Source organism: Phyllopteryx taeniolatus, chromosome 20 (genome assembly GCF_024500385.1).
Source record: "Phyllopteryx taeniolatus isolate TA_2022b chromosome 20, UOR_Ptae_1.2, whole genome shotgun sequence".
Lineage (NCBI taxonomy): Eukaryota > Metazoa > Chordata > Actinopteri > Syngnathiformes > Syngnathidae > Phyllopteryx > Phyllopteryx taeniolatus.
In genome coordinates this window covers 16,099,028-16,119,467 of record NC_084521.1, presented here as the reverse complement: position 1 = coordinate 16,119,467, position 20,440 = coordinate 16,099,028, and the positions used below count along the sequence as shown (strand labels likewise).

The 20,440-nt window shown below is 45.0% G+C and overlaps 1 protein-coding gene across 1 annotated transcript; it reads left to right on the top strand.

Annotated features, from left to right (window-relative positions):
- Window positions 1-4,023: 4,023 nt before the first annotated feature.
- ipo4 (importin 4) lies at window positions 4,024-19,226 on the top strand. Its single transcript, XM_061758630.1, has 30 exons — window positions 4,024-4,383; window positions 4,563-4,649; window positions 4,758-4,837; window positions 4,941-4,982; window positions 5,850-5,979; window positions 6,047-6,226; window positions 8,158-8,223; window positions 8,319-8,420; window positions 8,515-8,598; window positions 8,694-8,855; window positions 8,946-8,999; window positions 9,696-9,805; window positions 9,894-10,002; window positions 10,108-10,237; window positions 11,672-11,785; window positions 11,972-12,088; window positions 12,165-12,288; window positions 12,366-12,477; window positions 12,781-12,911; window positions 12,991-13,068; window positions 14,502-14,559; window positions 14,643-14,748; window positions 14,836-15,029; window positions 15,263-15,307; window positions 15,742-15,867; window positions 17,199-17,425; window positions 17,499-17,631; window positions 17,717-17,821; window positions 18,338-18,407; window positions 18,485-19,226. Exons 1-30 carry the CDS (start codon window positions 4,318-4,320, stop codon window positions 18,613-18,615), a joined length of 3,273 nt encoding a protein of 1,090 aa, XP_061614614.1. The 5' UTR covers window positions 4,024-4,317; the 3' UTR covers window positions 18,616-19,226.
- Window positions 19,227-20,440: the final 1,214 nt, after the last annotated feature.

Sequence of the window (20,440 nt, the reverse complement as noted above, 5' to 3'; positions counted from 1 at the left end):
ACTCTCTCTTTATAATTATATATATATATATATATATATATATATATATATATATATATAATTGTGATTTTGCTGGCTGCAAATGACAACTGTTGTAAAATAACAATCTTTAATGCACATCGCTGACATCTGGCTGAAAGCTGCTATGTCCCAATTTGGTCAATTGGATGTGTGTGCGTGTATGTGTATGTATATAGCGGGTGATTGAAAAGTAACTCCCGATTTCGAAGTTCGGAACTATCATTCTTACAAGAAATGAACACGAGAAGAAAGTGTGTTGCATGGAGTTTGATTTCAAATTGTGTACAGTGTGGTTATCAATGTTTTTAATCACATCGCATTTGTGTATTTCAGGTACCCTGTTGATGAAAAGTGTTGTTTTTTCAAACAAAAACAAACTTAAAAATGGCTACTCTTCAAGAAAAAGCACAATGCATATTGTGGTTTATTGAAACAAAATCGGAGATATCCATGACATCACTCAATTCCTGCGTGGCGCAATAAATGGATGTAGACAGGAAGAGCGTTGGATAAAAAGAGGCGTGGAGGACCAAACGTCAATACGTACCCCTTTTTCTTTGTCTTTGTCTTTTTCTTTTTTTTTTTTTTTTTAAATATCCAAATATTTGTTCAATTATAAAGAGATTTTATGGACACCTTGCAGTTCCAAAATCATGTTTCCATGTACAGAGACAGCATATCTCCGCGCATGTGTCTGATTTAGCGTACCGACAAGGAGTTTAGGCTAATTGTGTGGTTGTCTTGTTATTTGGGAGCTCGGGTTCCACCGTTTGCGGCCTTCGCACGGCACACAATCGATTCAAGTTGTGTGTATGTAGAGTAATACGGAGTTAGTAGTTAGTCGCGTGTCAGCGTTACATCAACGCACTCATTGAAATTCTGACTCCGAAATCATTTCATAGACCTTAGGTGATGGATTGTCTGACGTTAAGCCAACGTAAGTGTTTCATGTGCAACGCAAACACCCTGCCACTCAATTGTAAACACTAATAAAACTCTCAAACTGTTATGAAAAGCCCCCAAGTATTTAACCCGCAAATGTTGATAATAATACACATTTGGTTGATTTAGTGGCGAGTCCTTGGCGGACCGAAACGGCCCTTTCCCTGCGTCCGCTCGACTGGGCCGTACGTGTTGACACAAATTACCGCTGGCCTCATTTGCAATCCTTTTCAAAAAGACAAATCAGATTAGGCGTGTCGTTTCCATCAAAGTTGCTGTTTGTGTTCCCCCTCCTCGCGTCCATTGACGTGGTAATGATTCAGTTAGCGGCGACGTGATGTGATAATAGCGAGCCTGATGGCCCGCATTTGCGTTTCTGATCTACGACGAGACCAGGTGAGTGGCGTGTGAGTGAACAGATGTCTTAGATGTCATTAGCATCGGAATGTGCTCGGAGTGCCATTTGAAGTTGAAAGCTGTGTTTTTAGGCCGGGAAGTGTTTTACATTTTAATTGCACACTGTAGACTGAACTGAAAGACCATTATTCCCTTTTGTAAAGCAGTACACACACATTGATAATCAGGCTAAATTTGAACATTTGGGGGAAATGTTTGTTTTATTTCATTAAAAAATAAAAAGACTATCCCGAGAGACGTGAAGTTTTTCCTCATGTTTTGGGGATTGTAGGGTGGAAGCTGCAGCTGGCACCTACTGTGGACTGAAAGGGTGGCAGCAATGACGAAATGAAATGCCAGTATTTTGAGGGAAATAGCCCGTGAGCAACACTGGGGGGGGGGGGGGGGGGGGGGGGGGGGGGGGGGAATTGGACTTCGCGACGCACCTTCATCTCCAGCAACCCCCGAATAGACCTTACCAGGGAGGCTGAGGAGTGTGGGAGATAGGAGAGCCCGCCTCAGAGAACCCAGACTCTGCTTCCTCATGGGAAGGCGTTTCGGTGGAATTGAGGAGGTCTTTGAAGTATTCTCCCCACCGACTCACAACGTCCCGAGTCGAGGTCAGCGGCGCCCCATCCCCACTATACACAGTGTTGATGGTGCACTGCTTCCCCCTCCTGAGACGCCGCACGGTGGACCAGAATTTCCTCGAAGCCGTCCGGAAGTCGTTCTCCATGGCCTCACCGAACTCCTCCCATGCCCAAGTTTTTTCTTCAGCGACCACCAAAGCTGCATTCCGCTTGGCCAGCCGGTACCCATCAGCTGCCTCAGGAGGCCCACAGGCCAAAAAGGCCCGATAGGACTCCTCCTTCAGCTTGACGGCATCCCTCGCCGTTGGTGTCCACCAACGGGTTCGGGGATCGCCGCCACCTTACGGCCACAGCTGCGGTCGGCCGCCTCGGCAATGGAGGCGCGGAACATTGGCCGCTCGGACTCGATGTCCCCCGCCTCCATAGTCCTTCAGTGAACGTGAACCTTTGAACGATTCGGTGAATGAATCTTTTGAACGAATCTTTCGAAAGAACGGATTCTATTTATTCAGTACACTCAAAAGAACTGCCGTGCCCATCACTAGTATACACCCGATCGGAATAGACCACGTCACATGTAAACAGTTGAGCAGAGCTCTTCAATCGGAATGACAAAAAAGTTTCCATGTAAATCCGCCGATTGACTTTTATCTGGCATATGCGTAACCATTTGGCAAAACAGGTTAAAGCACCAAGCTCGGGTGACTAGCGCAGTAGGACTGGGACAAAGCACCCGTATGAACTTGGAAGGCTGTTATGACTGTGACCCATATACAGCACTTATAAATTATTTATTGCCTCATATATACAGAACAAATTGATGGATAACTAGTTTTGAAATCGCGGCACGGTGGCCGACTGGTTAGAGCGTCAGCCTCACAGTTCTGAGGTGCGGGGTTCAATCCCCGTCCCCGCCTGTGTGGAGTTTGCATGTTCTCCCCGTGCCTGCGTGGGTTTTCTCCGGGCACTCCGGTTTCCTCCCACATCCCAAAAACATGCATTAATTGGAGACTCTAAATTGCCCGTAGGCATGACTGTGAGTGCGAATGGTTGTTTCTATGTGCCTTGCGATTGGCTGGCAACCAGTTCAGGGTGTACCCCGCCTCTCCTGCCCGATGACAGCTGGGATAGGCTCCAGCACGCCCGCGACCCTAGTGAGGAGAAGCGGCTCAGAAAATGGATGGATGGATGGATAGTTTTGAAATCAGAAGCCAATACAAAAGTTTGTCAACTATGGCATTATTCAATTTGTTTTAAAATGGCGCTTGGTAACAAAAAAATGCTTGCGATATATCAACGTTATTAAGTGAAGATAATTTGCAATTTATGTTCATTTAGCAAGAAACAAAATCGACGCACATGATTTGCTTTCGCGGGCCGCATCAAATTATGTGGCGGGCCGCATCTGGCCCCTGGGCTATGAGTTTGATGCCCAGTGGTCTTCACAAGATGTCACCATGGAGCCATCATGATGACACCGATATTTAGGTTTTGTTTGTGTTTCCATATGTCAGATATTTTTGTGAATTAATTTATGTAAATGAATAATTGACATGTATTTAACCTGTCCAAAGACACCATCATTATTAAAGAAAACTACATTTTCATAAATTCGGCTTCAAACAATCATGTCATCAATCTGTAGTCATGCTCGTTAGCGTAGCATAAACAGGAAGTCCGCTAACATGTTTCCCGGGTTTGGTTAGGCCCTTAGAAATAAATGAGTAGTTACGCCAGCGTAACGACGCAGCCGGGCTAACGTACGTGCCTATTTAGGGGCCATGTTGGGGAGGTCGACGTTCGCATAGAAGGCAATGCATGGACACTGAACTGCATGGTCACCTCCGCCTATAGCCGATTCCGCTCAAGTTTCAGTGTGTAACAGAAATAATACGTTCATTGGCTACATTGGCTGAGTCAACTTTGGTGTATTATAATTGATCATGATGTATGATTTCTCTGGCCCTCCATAGCCACCCTTGAGGAAGGCACCGCAAATTGTTACTGCACCTAGTCCTCCTCTCCAGTTAAAGGCGCTGTTGCTTTTCATCCGTGTAAAAAAGAAAGCCAAAACGTCTGTCCCTTTATCGCGGTTCACGTGGGACTGTGGGCCGGGACTGTCTCGCGTGCTGACAGCTGATGCCAACATGCTAACCTGTCACACTCACTTCAACAGCACCGCGATCTCTTTTATTTGAGCATAAAAACAAGCGGAGTCACTGCCGACGCGTTAGCACAAACGCCAACTTTCCTTTGACAAGCGTCACTTGTTTTGTGAGGGAGCCCGCAATCTAGAGAGGACGACGCGAGCGTATTCGGTTAGCTGGTACTTTGTATAGTTCACTGGCACCTCCACCGAGTCGTGACAATGACAGAAGAACTTGAGCAGATCCTCCTGCGAATGACACAGCCCGACAGTGCTGTGATCCAGCAGGTAAAACACAAGTCACGGATGTTGCTTGGAAGTTTGATGTCAGCTCGAGTTCCCTATGAAATGATTAAATGGAGGCTTGGCTACTATGGATTCGTTGGTTTTTTTTTTGTGTGACTTCAGTCCGAGCGGCAGACCATGAATGTAACGCGTTGAGCTGTGTGCCCCCTCCCCCGTTTTAGGCCACAATCCAGCTGAAGCAGGTTTTCAAAGACCCTGCCATCATCCCTGCCCTTTGTGCTGTCATGCGTGGCTCCCAAAACCCGCAGGTATGTTACCGCACAGTTAGTTGCTAAGTGCTGTTACTTCATTCAATTTGGATATGGAGGACAAATGACATGACCCATCATTTATTATGATTATTTTTACGACTCTAGATCCGGCAGTCAGCTGCAGTGATGCTGCGGCAGAGAGTGAAGAAACAATGGAGGAAGATAAGTGATGCTGACAGAGAATGGTCAGCTCCAATGCTTTCACCCGACATGTGATAGTTGACTTTAGAGTAACTGAGCTGGGTTAAAAACCAAAAAAGCTGTCACGTTTTACCTCTGTTCACACAGCCTCAAAGTGGTGGTGTTGCAGGCGTTCATGCAGGAAACAGAGTAAGCTACTTTTTTTTTTTTTTTTTTTTATATATACATGACAAAACCTCATGTTCAATGTCCCGCCTTTTGTTTTGGACGTAAGCTTGATATACACCATAGTACAACACGCAGTACGTATACAACAGTGAAGAATTTGGTGTTTAAAAAAAAAAAAAAAAAAAAAAAAAAAAAAAAATTTGCCATTTACAATGTCAAAGTATACAACAGTGAAGAATTTGGTGTTTTAAAAAAAAAAAAAAAGTTTTTTATTTTTTTTGCCATTTACAATGTCAAAGTCATTATTGAATAACATTGCACCACTTGAGCAATCTTTATTATTGTGGTTGTATAGCGAAAGCAGAGTTCCCATCAATGCATGACAATTTCTGAAAATGCTATAATTTCATGTATCGTTTTCAAGATGTTCGGCAGCATGGTGGAATATTGCGGTTCGCGCATCTTCGTGTGGGGTTTCTCTATGTACTTCCAAATTTCCGCTCACATTCCAAAAACATGCAGGTTAGGTTCATGTTCAGTTTGAACTTGAAATATCTCGTCTTTGTAGTGTATTCAATGAAATATAAGTTGAACATGATTTGCAAATCATTGCATTCTGTTTTTATTTATGTTTAACACAACGTCCCAACTTCATTGGAATTGAGGTTGTAAAACCAAAACTTACATTTAGCGTTAAACTGTTTGACTCATCTCATTTGAAATAATGTAATGTTAGTAAATTATGAAATGATGTCCAATTTACGGGGTCACCTTGTGTACAGTATGTCAAACATAAAAGCGGAAGTTCATTACGTCAACATCGTCACTTGGGGCAATTCTGACACACGATTTGAAGGAGTGTGACTTAATTTTTCCTGTGCATTGCAGACACCAAGTGCAGCACTCGCTCTCCCAGTTGTGCGCCATGGTGGTCAAGCATGAGACCCCCGACAGCTGGCCTGCCCTGCTGCAGCTCCTGAATCATTCCACCAAGAGCATCAACCCACATGATAGACAGGTTCGGCACCGACGATTACAACCGACGCCTAAGAGGACCGAAAACCATTGTCACCTTCCTCCTGAAGGTCGGACTGCTGCTTCTGAACAAGGTGATTGAGTCCAACCCGGAGCTTTTCCAGCCTCACTACTGCCAGCTTCTGCAGCTTTTTAGCACGGTGCTACAGGACCACAACAACCCAACGGCCTTGTACTACTGCATCCTCAGCCTCACAGCCATGACGGCGTACACTGGCACCCAACACATGGTGAGACCAATGTTTTTTTTTTTGTCCTTTCCTACCTGCAATTCAGTTTCAGATGTCTGAATTAGTGTTTCCCAATCTGGATTGTGCCAAGGCACATATTTTTCACTCCCTACTACAAAAAAAAAAAAAAAAAGTCACCAAAGTATTTACTGGAAAAAAAGGCTCAATTTCCGGTGGGACCACCACCCCAGTCTGCCAATCCAGAGGCACAGTCCCAGTTGTCCATGCGATGTTGCAGAGGTGTGTCAACCAGGACAGCCCGACAACATCCACAGCTTTTAGGAACTCTCATCCACCTCTGGGGGCTTGCCACCGAGGAGCTTTTTAACCACCTCGGTGACCTCAACCTCAATGATAGGAGAGCCCGCCTCAGAGATCCCAGTTTCTGCTTCCTCATGGGAATGCGTGTCGGTGGAATTGAGGAGGTCTTTGAAGTATTCTCCCACCTACTCACAACGTCTCGAGTCGAGGTCAGCAGCACCCCATCACCACTATACAGAGTGTTGATGGTGCACTGCCCCCCCCCCCTCCTGAGATGCCAGATGGTCGACCAGAATTTCCTCGAAGCCCTCAGAAAGTCTTTCTCCATGGCCTCACTAAACTCCTCCCATGCCCGAGTTTTGCCTCAGCGACCACCACTCGTTCCGCTTGGCCAGCCGGTACCCGTCAGCTGCAAAAGCACGGTAGGACTCTTCTCTCCAGCTTGACGGCAACCCCTCCCAAAGAGGACTGGTACCAGAGCCCAAGCTGTGTGTGGAGGCGAGCCCGACTATATCTAGCCGGAGCTTCTTGACCTCCTTCCCGGCCAGAGAGGTGACGTTCTCACGTCCCGAGAGCCAGCTCCTGTAGCCGGGGATCGGATCGCCGAGGTCCCCGCCTTCGGCCGCCGCCCAGCTCGCATTGCACCCCACCCCTACGGCCCCTCCCGCAGGTGGCGAGCCCATGGCAAGGGGCACCCACGTTACCCTTTCGGACCGTGCCCATTTGACCCATGACCTCTCGACTGTGAGGTAAATGTTCTAACCACTATTCCACTGTTCTGCCTATAAAATTATACTTATTTATACTTTCTAATAAGAGCGTATCTGTGTCATTCAAATAAATGTTCGCAACATATGGCAGAAATTTTGTTGAATCAATGAATAACTAAAAAATATAGAATACTAACATAATACAAGACACAGCATGTAGTGGAACCAATTTGATGACGTCTTTGGAGATCGTATATATTTGATGGGATATGGAATATTTATGAAGGCAGAATTTTGGTTGAATCTCACCGAGTTGATTTCCTTAAATTGATTGTGCATGTGTAAAGTAAATAAAAAAGTTTTGGACTGTCATTGTTTTTAGACCGTGCCCCCTTTTTGTTTTAACGATGTCATGTATGATGTCATTTTAAGTGTGTGTACACGTCATGTGATGTTTTAAGTTGAAGCCAAGGACCCCAATGGAAATAAGTCCGACTTTATTGCGCTATCCTTGACATTTGTGTTCAATACATGACCTGTACGCGGCACGGTGGCCGACTGGTTAGAGCGTCAGCCTCACAGTTCTGAGGTGCGGGGTTCAATCCCCGTCCCCGCCTGTGTGGAGTTTGCATGTTCTCTCCGTGCCTGCGTGGGTTTTCTCCGGGCACTCCGGTTTCCTCCCACATCCCAAAAACATGCATTAATTGGAGACTCTAAATTGCCCATAGGCATGACTGTGAGTGCGACTGGTTGTTTGTTTCGATGTGCCCTGCGATTGGCTGGCAACCAGTTCAGGGTGTACCCCGCCTCCTGCCCGATGACAGCTGGGATAGGCTCCAGCACGCCCGCGACCCTAGTGAGGAGAAGCGGCTCAGAAAATGGATGGATGGATGGACATGACCTGTATTTTAAAACTGATATGTTGAATAAAGTAAAGATTACAATTTGCTGCCTTTTTAGAACCAGATGCGCTCGATCATCCCGAGTCTGATTGTTGCTCTGAAACACCTCATCAAAGCCGATCAGGTAAACGTATTCATGTGATGCATGGGTTTTTTTTGTTGTTTTTTTTTTTTAAAATGACTTCACTATTTTGAACCTGACTATTCGTTCACTCCAAGAGTCAAGCCACGGAGGCAATGGAGGTGTTCAATGAGCTAATGGAGAGTGAGGTTGCCATCGTTTTGCCTCACATTGCAGACATGGTTCGCTGCTTCTTGGAGGTGGGGAGCTTTACGGCGTCTTAAATTGCGGGCGCTTGTCGACTCCTGTTTAAAGTGTTCTGACGCAAAAGCGCGCTTGCGTTGTTGTCGCTAGGTGGGCACCGATACCTCGCTAACTGACTCGCTGCGTGTCAAAGCTCTCTCCTGCATTGCCTTTCTCATCAAGCTGAAGAGCAAGGTAGGGCCGTACGCATCACATCAGCAGGACTTGCAACAGGAAATGCAAGACTACGAGTATTTTTCCAATTTGGATGGTTCTCTTGAATGCGGCAGGTGGTGCTGAAGCAGAAGCTGCTGCTCCCCATTCTGCAGGCCATCTTCCCTGTTTTGACCGCAGCGCCTCCGCCCGGCGAGCACAACCCGGAGAACGACGACGACGACGACGACAATGGCGATGACACCGACGACGACAATCCTCAACATTGTGCTGCTCAGGTTTGTGAGTCTTTCCTGCTGAAAATGGGAGTATTTCGGAGTCTGTTGATTCAAGTAAAACGCCTTTTGATTGTACTCGGTAATGTACAGATAATTGACACCATGGCCCTCCATATGCCTCCGGAGAAACTCTTCCATCAACTGGTAAGTGATCGTGATTCTTTCGTCTGGTTTCAACAGAGTTCTGTTCCTACAGCTGCGACGTAACCCGAATTCGTCGGAACACGCTGTCGTCCGTCACTAACTTATGCTAACACGGTAGTAAAGGCAGAGTAACGGTAAATATATATCAAAAAGCAGAGACCTAATACTGGACCCCCTCGATGACTCTGCTGTGGCCAGAAATTCTGTCCGTCGAGGTTGTGAACAGAATTGGTGACAAAGGTGTGCAGCCTTTGTGGAGTCCAACCCTCACTGTACTTACGGCTGGCAATGGCCCGAAGTCTTGACACCGCGGTGTCTTGCGGGGACCGAACGGCCCATATGCCCGGAGCACCTCCCGCAGGACTCCCTGAGGGACACGGTCAAACGCCTTCTTCAAGTCCGCCAAAGCGCATGTGGATCTCGTCCACTGTTGCTCCTGTACCGGAGACGCTGCTACAACTTCTCTCGCGGAAAAACGAATTCTTCCAGAGCTGCGCAAAATTTGCACTTATTTTCAGATGATTATTTCTGCGGACGTTTATCCAAGTTAATGCTCGGAAAACAATTGGATGGAAAAAAATTGCCCATTGTCATTTCCTTTTTCTATAAGCAAGAAGCAAGTTATTACCCAGCCCTAATTGATAGAGCCCTGAAATCCTTTTTGGGGATTTTTGACTGTTTCATTTTGTACCCCAGATGCCACTGACTCAGGCCTGCCTGGCCAGCGATGACCCCTACGAGCGGAAGGGGGGCCTCATGTGTCTTGCTGTGCTGGCTGAAGGATGTGCAGATCATATATGCACCAAGTATGCCTGGTTTGTTCATAGGAAAAGTGTTTTTGTCAGGAGTGATGGAAAAGGTGCGAGCTGTGTGTTTCCATTAATGCTATTGCAGGATGCTGTCATCAGTGCTGCAGACGGTCTGCCGAAGCCTTTCGGATGGTAATCAGGTGGTGCGCAGCGCTGCCCTCTTTGCGCTTGGGCAGTTCTCTGAACATTTACAGGTGACCCTTCCCACCTTTATATCACGCTCTTTTTTGTGAATTGACCTAAAGTGCTCCTTCTGTGGAAATATTCCACGTTTGTGTCCGTATCCCTCCCTTTCACAGCCTGAAGTAAGTAAACATTGTGAGGAATTGATGCCTTTGCTGCTCGGCTACCTTTCATCCTTAAACCAGGCCAAAGTTGGCCACGTCACGAAGGCTTTCTATGCACTGGAGAACTTCATGGAGAACTTGGGTAAGCTATGGAATAGTGGTGTGTACCTTGCACACTTTCCACCAATCTGTGCACTACTTTAGGCCGGAGGACTGTGAGCTTATCTCAACAGGAATCTCTATTCTTCATCATACCGAGATATTTTGGACAGTTCCGTGCTTCCCAACTTTCCGGGAACAGTTTGCCGAAGACGTCCTTTTCAAGCTGTCTTAAGGGCGTGCTCGGATGAGTCGGCTGTCGAAGAATCTGAATTTGGCGTCACAACAATAGTAGCTTCTACTTGCGCTAACTTTGGGAGCGAGCGGTATTTCAATCTGACGCTCCCACACGCGTTGGGCATTGGCGGCGCGTCTGCCATATTGAATCTTGTCAGTTCTGCTTGTAAACATCGCGTCCTGCCCGAAGCTCCGGCCGCTCTGTCTGCACTGCGGCACTCCCAGACTGTGGGACGGCGCACTCCAACAACGCTCTGCATTTCCACCCTTACCCTCAGAGCGCAGTGAGCGCGTCCGATTGAATTTCCAAACATACCAGAAGCGTTTTTAAGACAGTTCGATGTGTAATGTACACATAACCTGAACGAGCTGAATGGGAGTTAGCGTTTTTTGACCCTAGATGGTAATCTCTTCTGCGCTAATGCTTATCGCGATTGCTAACCATTTAGCATTTTGCCGTGTCAAATTCTGTACGCCAAATGTATCCAATATACTCGGAACCAACCTATGCAGTTTAAGTATTGAAGTACATCCCTCCTAAATGAGAATAAAATGCATGGTAGTAGAATTCAAATGTTTTGTTCATAGTTGGGGCAGCGGGGGTGGGGCTGAATCAATTCCAGAAAGATTCCATTCGTGACCGTCCTAAATCTGATAACAGATTTATTTTGCATTAGTTTATTGCAAAATCATTTTTTTTTTTTTTTAACCAATTATTGTTGTTTATTTGGTATTCTTTGATGAAGCTATCTACCAAATAAACAACAATTAAGCAATATCACAGGAGAGGGAGTGATGTTGTACTAACCACCCTTTTTGGAACTGAGCGCTACTTGTTCAGTGCTGATGAATGCAAACGGCTACTAGTTGGATAGTAGCACTCCTGAGGCTGCTTCAGGTTCAACTACGTCAATTACCGGTTATTCATACTAGGGCTGCAAATACTTATTATTTTCTAAATAGCTTAAACTATTATTTCTTCCATAAATTGACTATGATTCAGTTTATGGTTTGGTCTGTAACCTGTCAGAAATATTGATCATTGTTCCAAACTAAATGCCGATTTTTGCAAAATGTCATGTTTTGATGAAACATTTGCTAAAATCGTTTCAATTCCTTTTTTCCCCCCTCAAATGGTTTTAAACAGGCTAAAAACAGGTGCGGCCATAATGTTCACTAACATTTTAAAGGAAACTATTACGATGAGTGAGGTCAATAAATATTGTTTGTTTTAAAACAGGAGCAGATATCGAGCCCTACCTTCCCACCCTGATGGATACCATGTTGTCCGCCCTCAACGGCACGGACAGCCTCAAAATCAAAGCGCTCATCGTGTCTGCCATCGGCGCCATCGGTGAGCGATGCGTCCGTGGCGCCCTCTCAAACCAAACCGCACATCTGGAAACATCACGTCTGCGAGAAGTGATTTTAGACATGATTGTCATAATCATTTGTTCACATTTCGTTCTTCGGGGCTCTAATGTGTTGATATCACCAGTGTGCAACTGCTCATCTAAAATATCAAATCTCGTCTCATCAGCCAATGCTGCCAAGGAGTTGCTGGTTCCTTACTTCCCCCAAGTCATCGAAAGCCTGAAGGGCTTCCTGACCACCACCACCACAGAGGAAATGAGGTCTCTGCAAACTCAGTCTTTAGGTAAGTGGACCCACAAATCCCCCCCCCCCCCCCAAAATGTTTACAAGACTTGTCAGCTAGCAGGTTTCTGTTACAGACACACTCTCTGTGTTGGCTCGTACCATCGGCAAAGAGGTCTTCAGTCCTCTTGCTGCAGAGTGCGTTGAACTGGGCCTCAAACTGACCGACTCCATCGATGACCCTGACCTAAGACGCTGCACGTACGTTGATCCCGTTTTCTTTTTTAGTAGCCTGTTACTGTTAACCTTGAAGGTAACACAAATCCTCTCGCCATCAGGTACAGTCTGTACTCATCCGTGGCCACAGTCAGCCCGGACTGCCTGACTCCTCACCTCACTCCCATAACGACGGTCATGCTACTCGCTCTCAAGTCCAACGAAGGCATCACGGTACGACGCAGCCCGATGTCAACTGTTTTGCACTTAGGTTTGGGAACCTCTGCTGGCATGCGGTCGATTCGATACACGTCTAGATCCGCAGGTTGTGAATCAATTCAAAACGATATCTTGAAGGGCTCACCCTATTTTCAAACATGTGAAAGACCAGTTATTCCTGAGCATTGTTCCTTTATTGCACTGTAAACAATACAAAATTGAATGTACGTAATCCGGTCGCATCGGTTTATAGTTCTCAACACAAGCTGCACTACAGCTCGTATGGAAGGTGACTTAAGGACGGTTTCCCCTTCACAGGCACACCTCGAGGAGGACAAGACTTTTGTCTTGCTGGACGACGACGACGATGACGACGACAAGGACGAGGCAAAGGATTCGGACGAATTTCTGGATGAGGAGCCTGAGATGGATTTCCATGATGCTACGGGGTACAAACTTCATCCCTAAAGCGTACATTTAAAAAAAAAAAAAATGTATGTTCCACTTCCTCTTTATCTCTTGTGTCAGGTTCAGTGTGGAGAACGCCTTCATTGATGAGAAGGAGGATGCCTGTGACGCACTGGGAGAGATTGCCTACAACATCGGGTATTTAAAGATGCTTAGAGCTGACTCGTAAATACTCCACACATTTCCCAAATAAGTACAGTGGACCAATAGGACGGCGCCTGACCACGAATAGCAGATTTTTGCGAATAATTAGCGCTCCCCTAACTGCGAGTAATTGCCTCATGCTTATATTGACAGTTTAAACCATAAATATACCACAAAGTATGATCACAAAACACTTTAATAGCATTTAAACCATGGAACATCTTCAAATATTGCTTTACCTTTAAAACTACAGTAAACAGCTTAGGTGGTGTTTACTGACCCGAAACCGCTGGATCCTTTCAGCAACAACGTGAACTGCCGGTCATAGATTTTACGACATTGCGGTGAGCTGTTACGGATTCCGCTGGTTTTTATGCTGCATTTAGTCGTATTTTGGCAAAACTATTTAGTTTTTCAATGATTTATTATTCACAAAATCCAGTAAGAATAAAGCTCCACCCTTGAGTGGTGGTGACCATAATGTCATATATTTTAAGTGAATATAATACCTCATGTATAATATGAATTCTCCCCCCGATAATCGGAATTCAGTAGAGTGCATTATACATGGGTATAAGGAAAATAAAAAAAAATGAGTTCACATTGTATTATTGTATACTGTTTACCTTAAGTGTGGACTGTCCATAATGTCATATATTTTAAGTGAATATAATACCTCATGTATAATATGAATTCTCCCCCCCGATAATCGGAATTCAGTAGAGTGCATTATAAATGGGTATAAGGAAAATAAAAAAAATGAGTTCACATTGTATTATTGTATACTGTTTACCTTAAGTGTGGACTGTCCCGACTTGGGGGATTAAAAAAACCAAAACAAAACTAAAACCAGAATCGCGTTCAGAATGCACACAGAGCAGAAAGTTTATTTGAAAAACCTAATCAAATATGGATAATACGTCGTCATGTTTTGAGCATATAGATAGCAAGCAATTGATGGTGCACATAACACAAGGGTTTTCCTCATTTTCGGGGGTGGGCGTTACACTCGAGCATATTTTACACAGCAAATTACGGTGCTGATTATATTATGTATAAATGAAAGAATTTATGATATTGTGTATCGTGGTCTGGTCCAGCCAGGCAGATTTGAAAATTGAATTTCTTTTTGGGGGTTTACATTTCTAATCAATAAAAGAAGATTAAAAGTAAATTTTTGTTTTTTTTTTAACAAAAAGTGGTAACATATTGAATGTCGTAGATTTTTCTTTGCACAAATAACAGAATGTTCATGCCTCCCTAATACACGCTTTGTCCCTTGCTGCCATCTGATTGGCTGATTTGGGTATTTGCATGAACACGATGTTGTTTCCCAATGAAGTGGCCAAGTCGGTACGTCTCCTATTGTTTTCTGATTATTATTCTTATTTTTTTGAATTCTCTCCGTGTTCTCCTTTTTTGAACAGTGCTGTTTTCCAGCCCTTCTTGGACTCCAGCTTCCAGCAGGTTTTCAAGATGAGAGATGTAAGTTCTTCAGCCTGCCTGGCTGTCATACAGCGACTCACCGCCCGCTTGCCGATCATTATGTTTGGACCCTCCTTGTCCAGTATCCCCATGAGGATGTTCGCAGGGCAGCGTTCGGGGCCATGGGTCAGTTCTGTCGGGCACAGCACAGGGTTTGGAATGAGAATCCCACTGACTTCAATCACCAAGGTAAGTATGCTGCACACAGCTACTTTGTGTGAGAACACAGGAAACGACCCCGTGAAAAAAGTCTCGTCCTGTTCCTCCTCCGGGCAGCCTTGCTGAAGATGCTGGATGTGGTGCTTCCCAGCTTCCTGGAGACGGTGCGCACCGAGCCGGAGCGTCAAGTTGTGATGGGCATCCTCGAAACTATGAACGGTGTCATCAAGACGTGCAAGGAGGAGGTTTTCAAGAACCCTACTCGCCTCAAGGAAATCAGCAGTGTAATCCGTGACGTTTTGAAGAAGAAGGTGAGAAGAAGACGTTGACCTGTTGACTTTGTTTGCGTGACACAATGTTGGATCTCAAGTTATTAGACTCCATCCATCCATTTTCTACACCTCAATAGGGTCATGCCTTTCGTGTTTGCTTGCCGGATTTGAACCCAGGTCCTCAGAACTGCGAGGCGGACGCTCTAACCGGTCGCCCGCCGTGGCGCCAGCTATCATAGTGTAATGCTAATTTATTGGATTTCTGCTTCCAGACCGAATGTCAGGACAGTGATGAAGCCGACGACGACGACCAACAGGTTGGCTCTCTCCTACTCCTATCATAGACATTCATGCAGTTCATATTCATTAAACGATGTACATAAATGAATGGAATCCAATATGAGAGCTGTATCGTTATCTGCCTTCACGAACATAATTGTGCTCAGTCAGTTGCTCGGTGTTTATTAGTAAATGGGTGTAGAAGTACACTGCATCATACTGAGGACCGAGAAGTTTATTCCGGTTTCGTTTGCATATTAGACGCCATGCAATATAATGCAGTACAGTTCGACACCAGCGCAAATGACAGTAGTATTCATTTTGTTCAACAAATGTCATGGATGCTCGGACCGCAAATGAGTGCGCGGGTGTACGTGGCCTGTTTTTGTACACACAACGAATGGCGTCATGTTAGACGAAAGCACGCCGACACGAATTGGCCCTTTCTGTTAAATGTTGCCGTTTGTTTCAGGCGGAGTACGATGCCATGCTCCAAGAGTTTGCGGGTGAAGGCATCCCCCTCCTGGCGGCCTCCGTGCCTGCAAACAACTTCGCTCCTCTCCTCAATGACCTGCTGCCTCTCATCATGAACAAAACTGTGAGTTCAGACTTGCTGACAAGCCCCAGACAACGTAGCTCCTAATAAGACGTCTACAAACAGACAATGAGGTTGGTGGGTCATAAACACAAAACAAAAAAGCAACAACCTTTGGTGCTTGAGAACCAGACCAGAATTATGCGCACTCCTGTGAATGCGTCACTGACTTGAGTTCATTCATTCTATTGGCGGATGATCAACAAGCTAATTAGCTACCTGCTGCCATCTACTGGAAGAGCATTTCATTGCATCGCCTGCCAATGCAATGCGGGCACTAGCTAGCACCTTTTTTTCCAACATATCAGACGAGATTGGCAAATTTCCCACGGCGCACATGATCCCTCACGACCCGCCAGTGTGCCGCGGCGCACGCTGATTGACTGAAGACTCAAAATTGCTCCAGCTGCCAGAGACCAATTGCCAAACAAAAAAAGATTGTTCTGTGTATTTGCCCTGCGATTGGCTGGCGACCAGTTCAGGGTGTGCCCTGCCTCTCGCCCAAAGTCAGCTGGGATAGGCTCCGCCACATCCTAAAGCGACCTATCAGGAGGATAAGCGGTACGCAGAATGGATGGATGGATGATTCAAGCTAGAGGAAATAACGAGTCCTGTTATGTCATGTTATGTAGCTCAACCCAAAAGCAAATGCTGAATCAAACATTCAAAAGTGAAAAGCTGCTCAATGACGATTTGTTGTTTAAGTGTCATGTTGTATTGTCTTGACTTGTAAGTTAAGGCACGGACTGTTTTCCCCGTGTGCTTGTAGAACGCGCAACAGTGAAATTGGATGTGCAGAATCTTTACGTGCCAAAGACGATTTAAAAACGCTGCATTAACGTCGTATCATGGCAGTCACGTGTGCTGACAATTTCATATATCTGTTGAGTTTGCAAAAATGCAAATGACACAACGCAATTCTACTCTATAGTGAGTATAAATATAAATATGGCTTAAAAAGGCGGCTCTGGTCTGTTCAGTGACGTGGAAGTGAACGTTTTAAGGACAACGATCGTATTAGCTGACTGTAGCATTAGCCGCCGTGGTGTGTCAATTGAGACTACTGGCGGGTGCGTTTGATGACTGTATTTTGTTACCGTTCGTTTAATGACGTGATTGAAAAGAGCACCAAGGAATGTTTCCGTCCTCGATCTAAACCACCTTTAATGGATGGAACAACTGTATTAAGCGAATCCAACGTGAGTCCACACTTTCTAAAGATATTGTTGTTGAGTTCATCTTGGAATAACGCGGTAAATGTGTGCTTCCTGAAATATAGCATTGACCCCATTCTGTTGTCCTCACAATGTTTTTGTTCTTTTTGTTGTCCAAAGAAATCATCATGCACCGAGGCTGAAAAGTCCTTTTCTCTGGGGACCATTGGGGAAATTCTGGAGGCTCTGATCAGCACGCCCGGCGGTCGGGAACTGGCGGGCCAACTGTCCCATCGCGTCCTCCCGGTCTTCGTCGCCGGAGTGAAAGACGGCGACGCGGAGGTTCGCAACAACAGCGTGTTTGGACTGGGATGCCTCGCTCAGGCTGCTGGGCCCCTTGTAGCCTCGTATCCTTCTTTTTCAAGCGACGTCAATTGAAATGTTCCACCTCCAAAGATTCTTTAGCAAAGTCCACGTCAGAGATTATCCCACCATGCTGTCTGTCTTTTCCAACCTACTGACTAAAGAGGCGGACCTAAGAGTGATTGACAACTTGTGCGCAGCTCTCTGCAGGATGATCTTAGGACACGTGGAAGCCGTCCCGTTGGAGCAGGTGACCTTACGTTTTGAGCACAGTGAGGTGTAGTTTTTAACGTGTGGGTGGGGGGTGGGGGTGGGATCACTGTCTTCTATGACAGGTTGTCCCAGCTCTGCTTGCTCGTCTTCCACTCAAAGAGGACATGGAGGAGAACAAGACTGTGTTCAGCTGCCTGGCCATGCTCTACTCGCACAGTCCTGCTCTGGTAGCGTGCATTCTCCTTTCAAACTATGAATACTCTGAATTTGGTCATGTTTCAAAATATACAGTTGTTGTGTTTGCAATAATAGGAGTGATTTTATTTTTTTTTAAATTTTATTTTATTTATTTATTTTATTTTATTTTATTTTATTTTTTGGGGGAGAGAAGCTCAAAAGCCGTTTAAAAGCTATAATTTCCAAACGTTTCCAAATGTTTAGTGGCGGTTCCCCTTCTAAAGGACGAAATTAAATCGCAGCTCTCTGCTTCTGGCGGTCATCCAACAATGACCTCATTTCCAAAATGGCTGACAGGAAGAGGACAGGTTTGAACAAAACATTGTTTTTAAATAACCCGTACTTAAACTACAAATTGCGGACATTTCCACGGTAAAAAAAATCGATTCGTAGGCGACTACTTTTTGATTGCCCCCTCGCACGGAATGCCATCTCTGGCATTCCATCGAATGTACATTTCATGTGATGTCTGCCGGTGTTTTGAATGAAGCGTTGGTCCCTCCCAGATTGTGAAGCTCATGAAGCCAATAGTCGAATTGTCCTGTCACATGCTCGGCGACAAGAAAGTGGATAAAGGTAAGTAACAAAGACCGCGACTGTGTGTCTCCATCGAAACCTTGTTTTTCACGCTTCTGGCTTTGGTTTGTGCTCAGAAACGCAGAAAATTCTGGCCACACTGTTGAAGCAATTCGCTCAGCAGCACCTGCCGGACTTCCAGGCGGCTGTGACCTCACTTCCCGGAGAACAACAGGCCAAGCTCGGCGCCGTCATCGTGACCTCGTGATGGCGAGCTGCATACAGTCAGCCGTAGCAGTTCATTTGTACATGCTAAAAATAAATAAATCATCATAATACGGCACTCATTGGCCCACAGCTAACAGCATTCAGTCTTGTAATTTATTAGTTGGATGATAAGAATTACCCTCTTGAAATTTTCATTCCTTAGTCGGACGCAAACGTGTTTGGCTTATTAAGCGGAATGCCAGAGCTCATAAAAGTTGACAAACGAGTAAGGCGCGCTAAGGCTGAGTCAGTGGTCCAGCTCTCCCGTTGCTATTTATGGAGCGTCTCCTGTGCCGAGATAATCAAGTCGCAGACAATATATTTGATAAGGAAAGCACATTCCTTTGCAATGACTGGCAGAAACTTCATGCAGAAATCCTGTAGTCCAGTCGTACAAGCTTTGGGACAGGAGCTTGGTTAGCCTTTTTCTTCTCTATGAATTATAGAGGCATATTGACTTCCATCAGGTAGCACGATTGCTGTCGGCCGATGTGCGCCACGTGGACTCTGACCTGCGAGCAAAGATGAGCAAGCGATCGGTGCGGTTTGCCGGTTTGCCTTGTATTCTGTCACCTGCGAGGAACGCAAATAAAGCCACATTTTCGCAACATTTCTGATGGTGTTTTGATCCGCTGATTGAAAACCAACATCCAACGTGCGCATTCGAAGTGTGTCGCTCATCGTGGATACTGAATGGTTGAAAACGATTTGAACTGGTGAAGTCGGCAAAAAAAAAAAGGAGCCATACGTGTCTTAAAAAGGGAAACGTTTCAAAGATTCCCACGCGACGCAAAAGCTGTCAGTGGAAGATATGGAGGAGGTGGAGAGGACCATTTGTTACTTTGCCATAAATTAATTTTGGCGACCTGGAAAATGGAGAATCCCTCAGTTTAAAAAAAGGACAATCAAAAACTGGACCTGACTCATTTTGCGAGTCGGTAGAAGAAGTGCAGTGCCAGTGCACCGGAAACCTCCGCTTATATCGAACCTCATCCTACGGCATAGTCATCATTGAATTGGCCACTTAGGAGGAAGCCGTAGCCATGTCAAAAGTTTAGGCTCCCTCAGGAAAATGATCAAAAATGCATATTTTCGGTTCGCCGCTTTAAGTTGCAACCAAGTGTTCAAAATGGTTTTGTTACATGGAGGAAAAATGTTATCTGTCGCAGTTCATTGATTTCATAATTGCAACACTACATTTTTTATACAGACAGGTTAAAAAAAAAAAAAAAAGTGTTCTCACTTAAGTTGTCAAAAGGGTTTTGTGGCACCATGTGATTAAATTTTTGTTATTTTTTTTTTTCCTGCCCCTCCAATGGGAGACTGTCCGAATGGCTCTTTGGCTATTTGAGGTTTGCCGACTCCTGCCCAAGGCCCAAACCATTTGCTTCCGCCGATCAAATTATTGAATTATTTTAATTAATAAAAGATGTAGATTAAATTAAACTAATTGATTATAATGATTTAGTTTGATGCTGAAAATGTCTCCTAATAATAGAAAATAAAAATACAGAGGCTCATGTACAACTGAAGAGCACGTTTACTATATTTCAGTTAAACACAACTGTATTTAGCAAAAAAAAATAAACAACAAGTGGATTCTAACAGTAAAGTTTATCCAAGTTGTTACAAGCTTCATTCGGTTTGATCATATTTCATATTTTAAATGATGCAACTTTTAATTGCATTGAATTCAGTGATTCTTTTCTGTACCACTAGAGAGCGCCTGCATTCCATTCGTACTTGTACCACACGCAGAACCACCGATTTCGAACGACAACTTCATTTGAACTAGTAGCCATAACACTACTATTCTGACTATACAT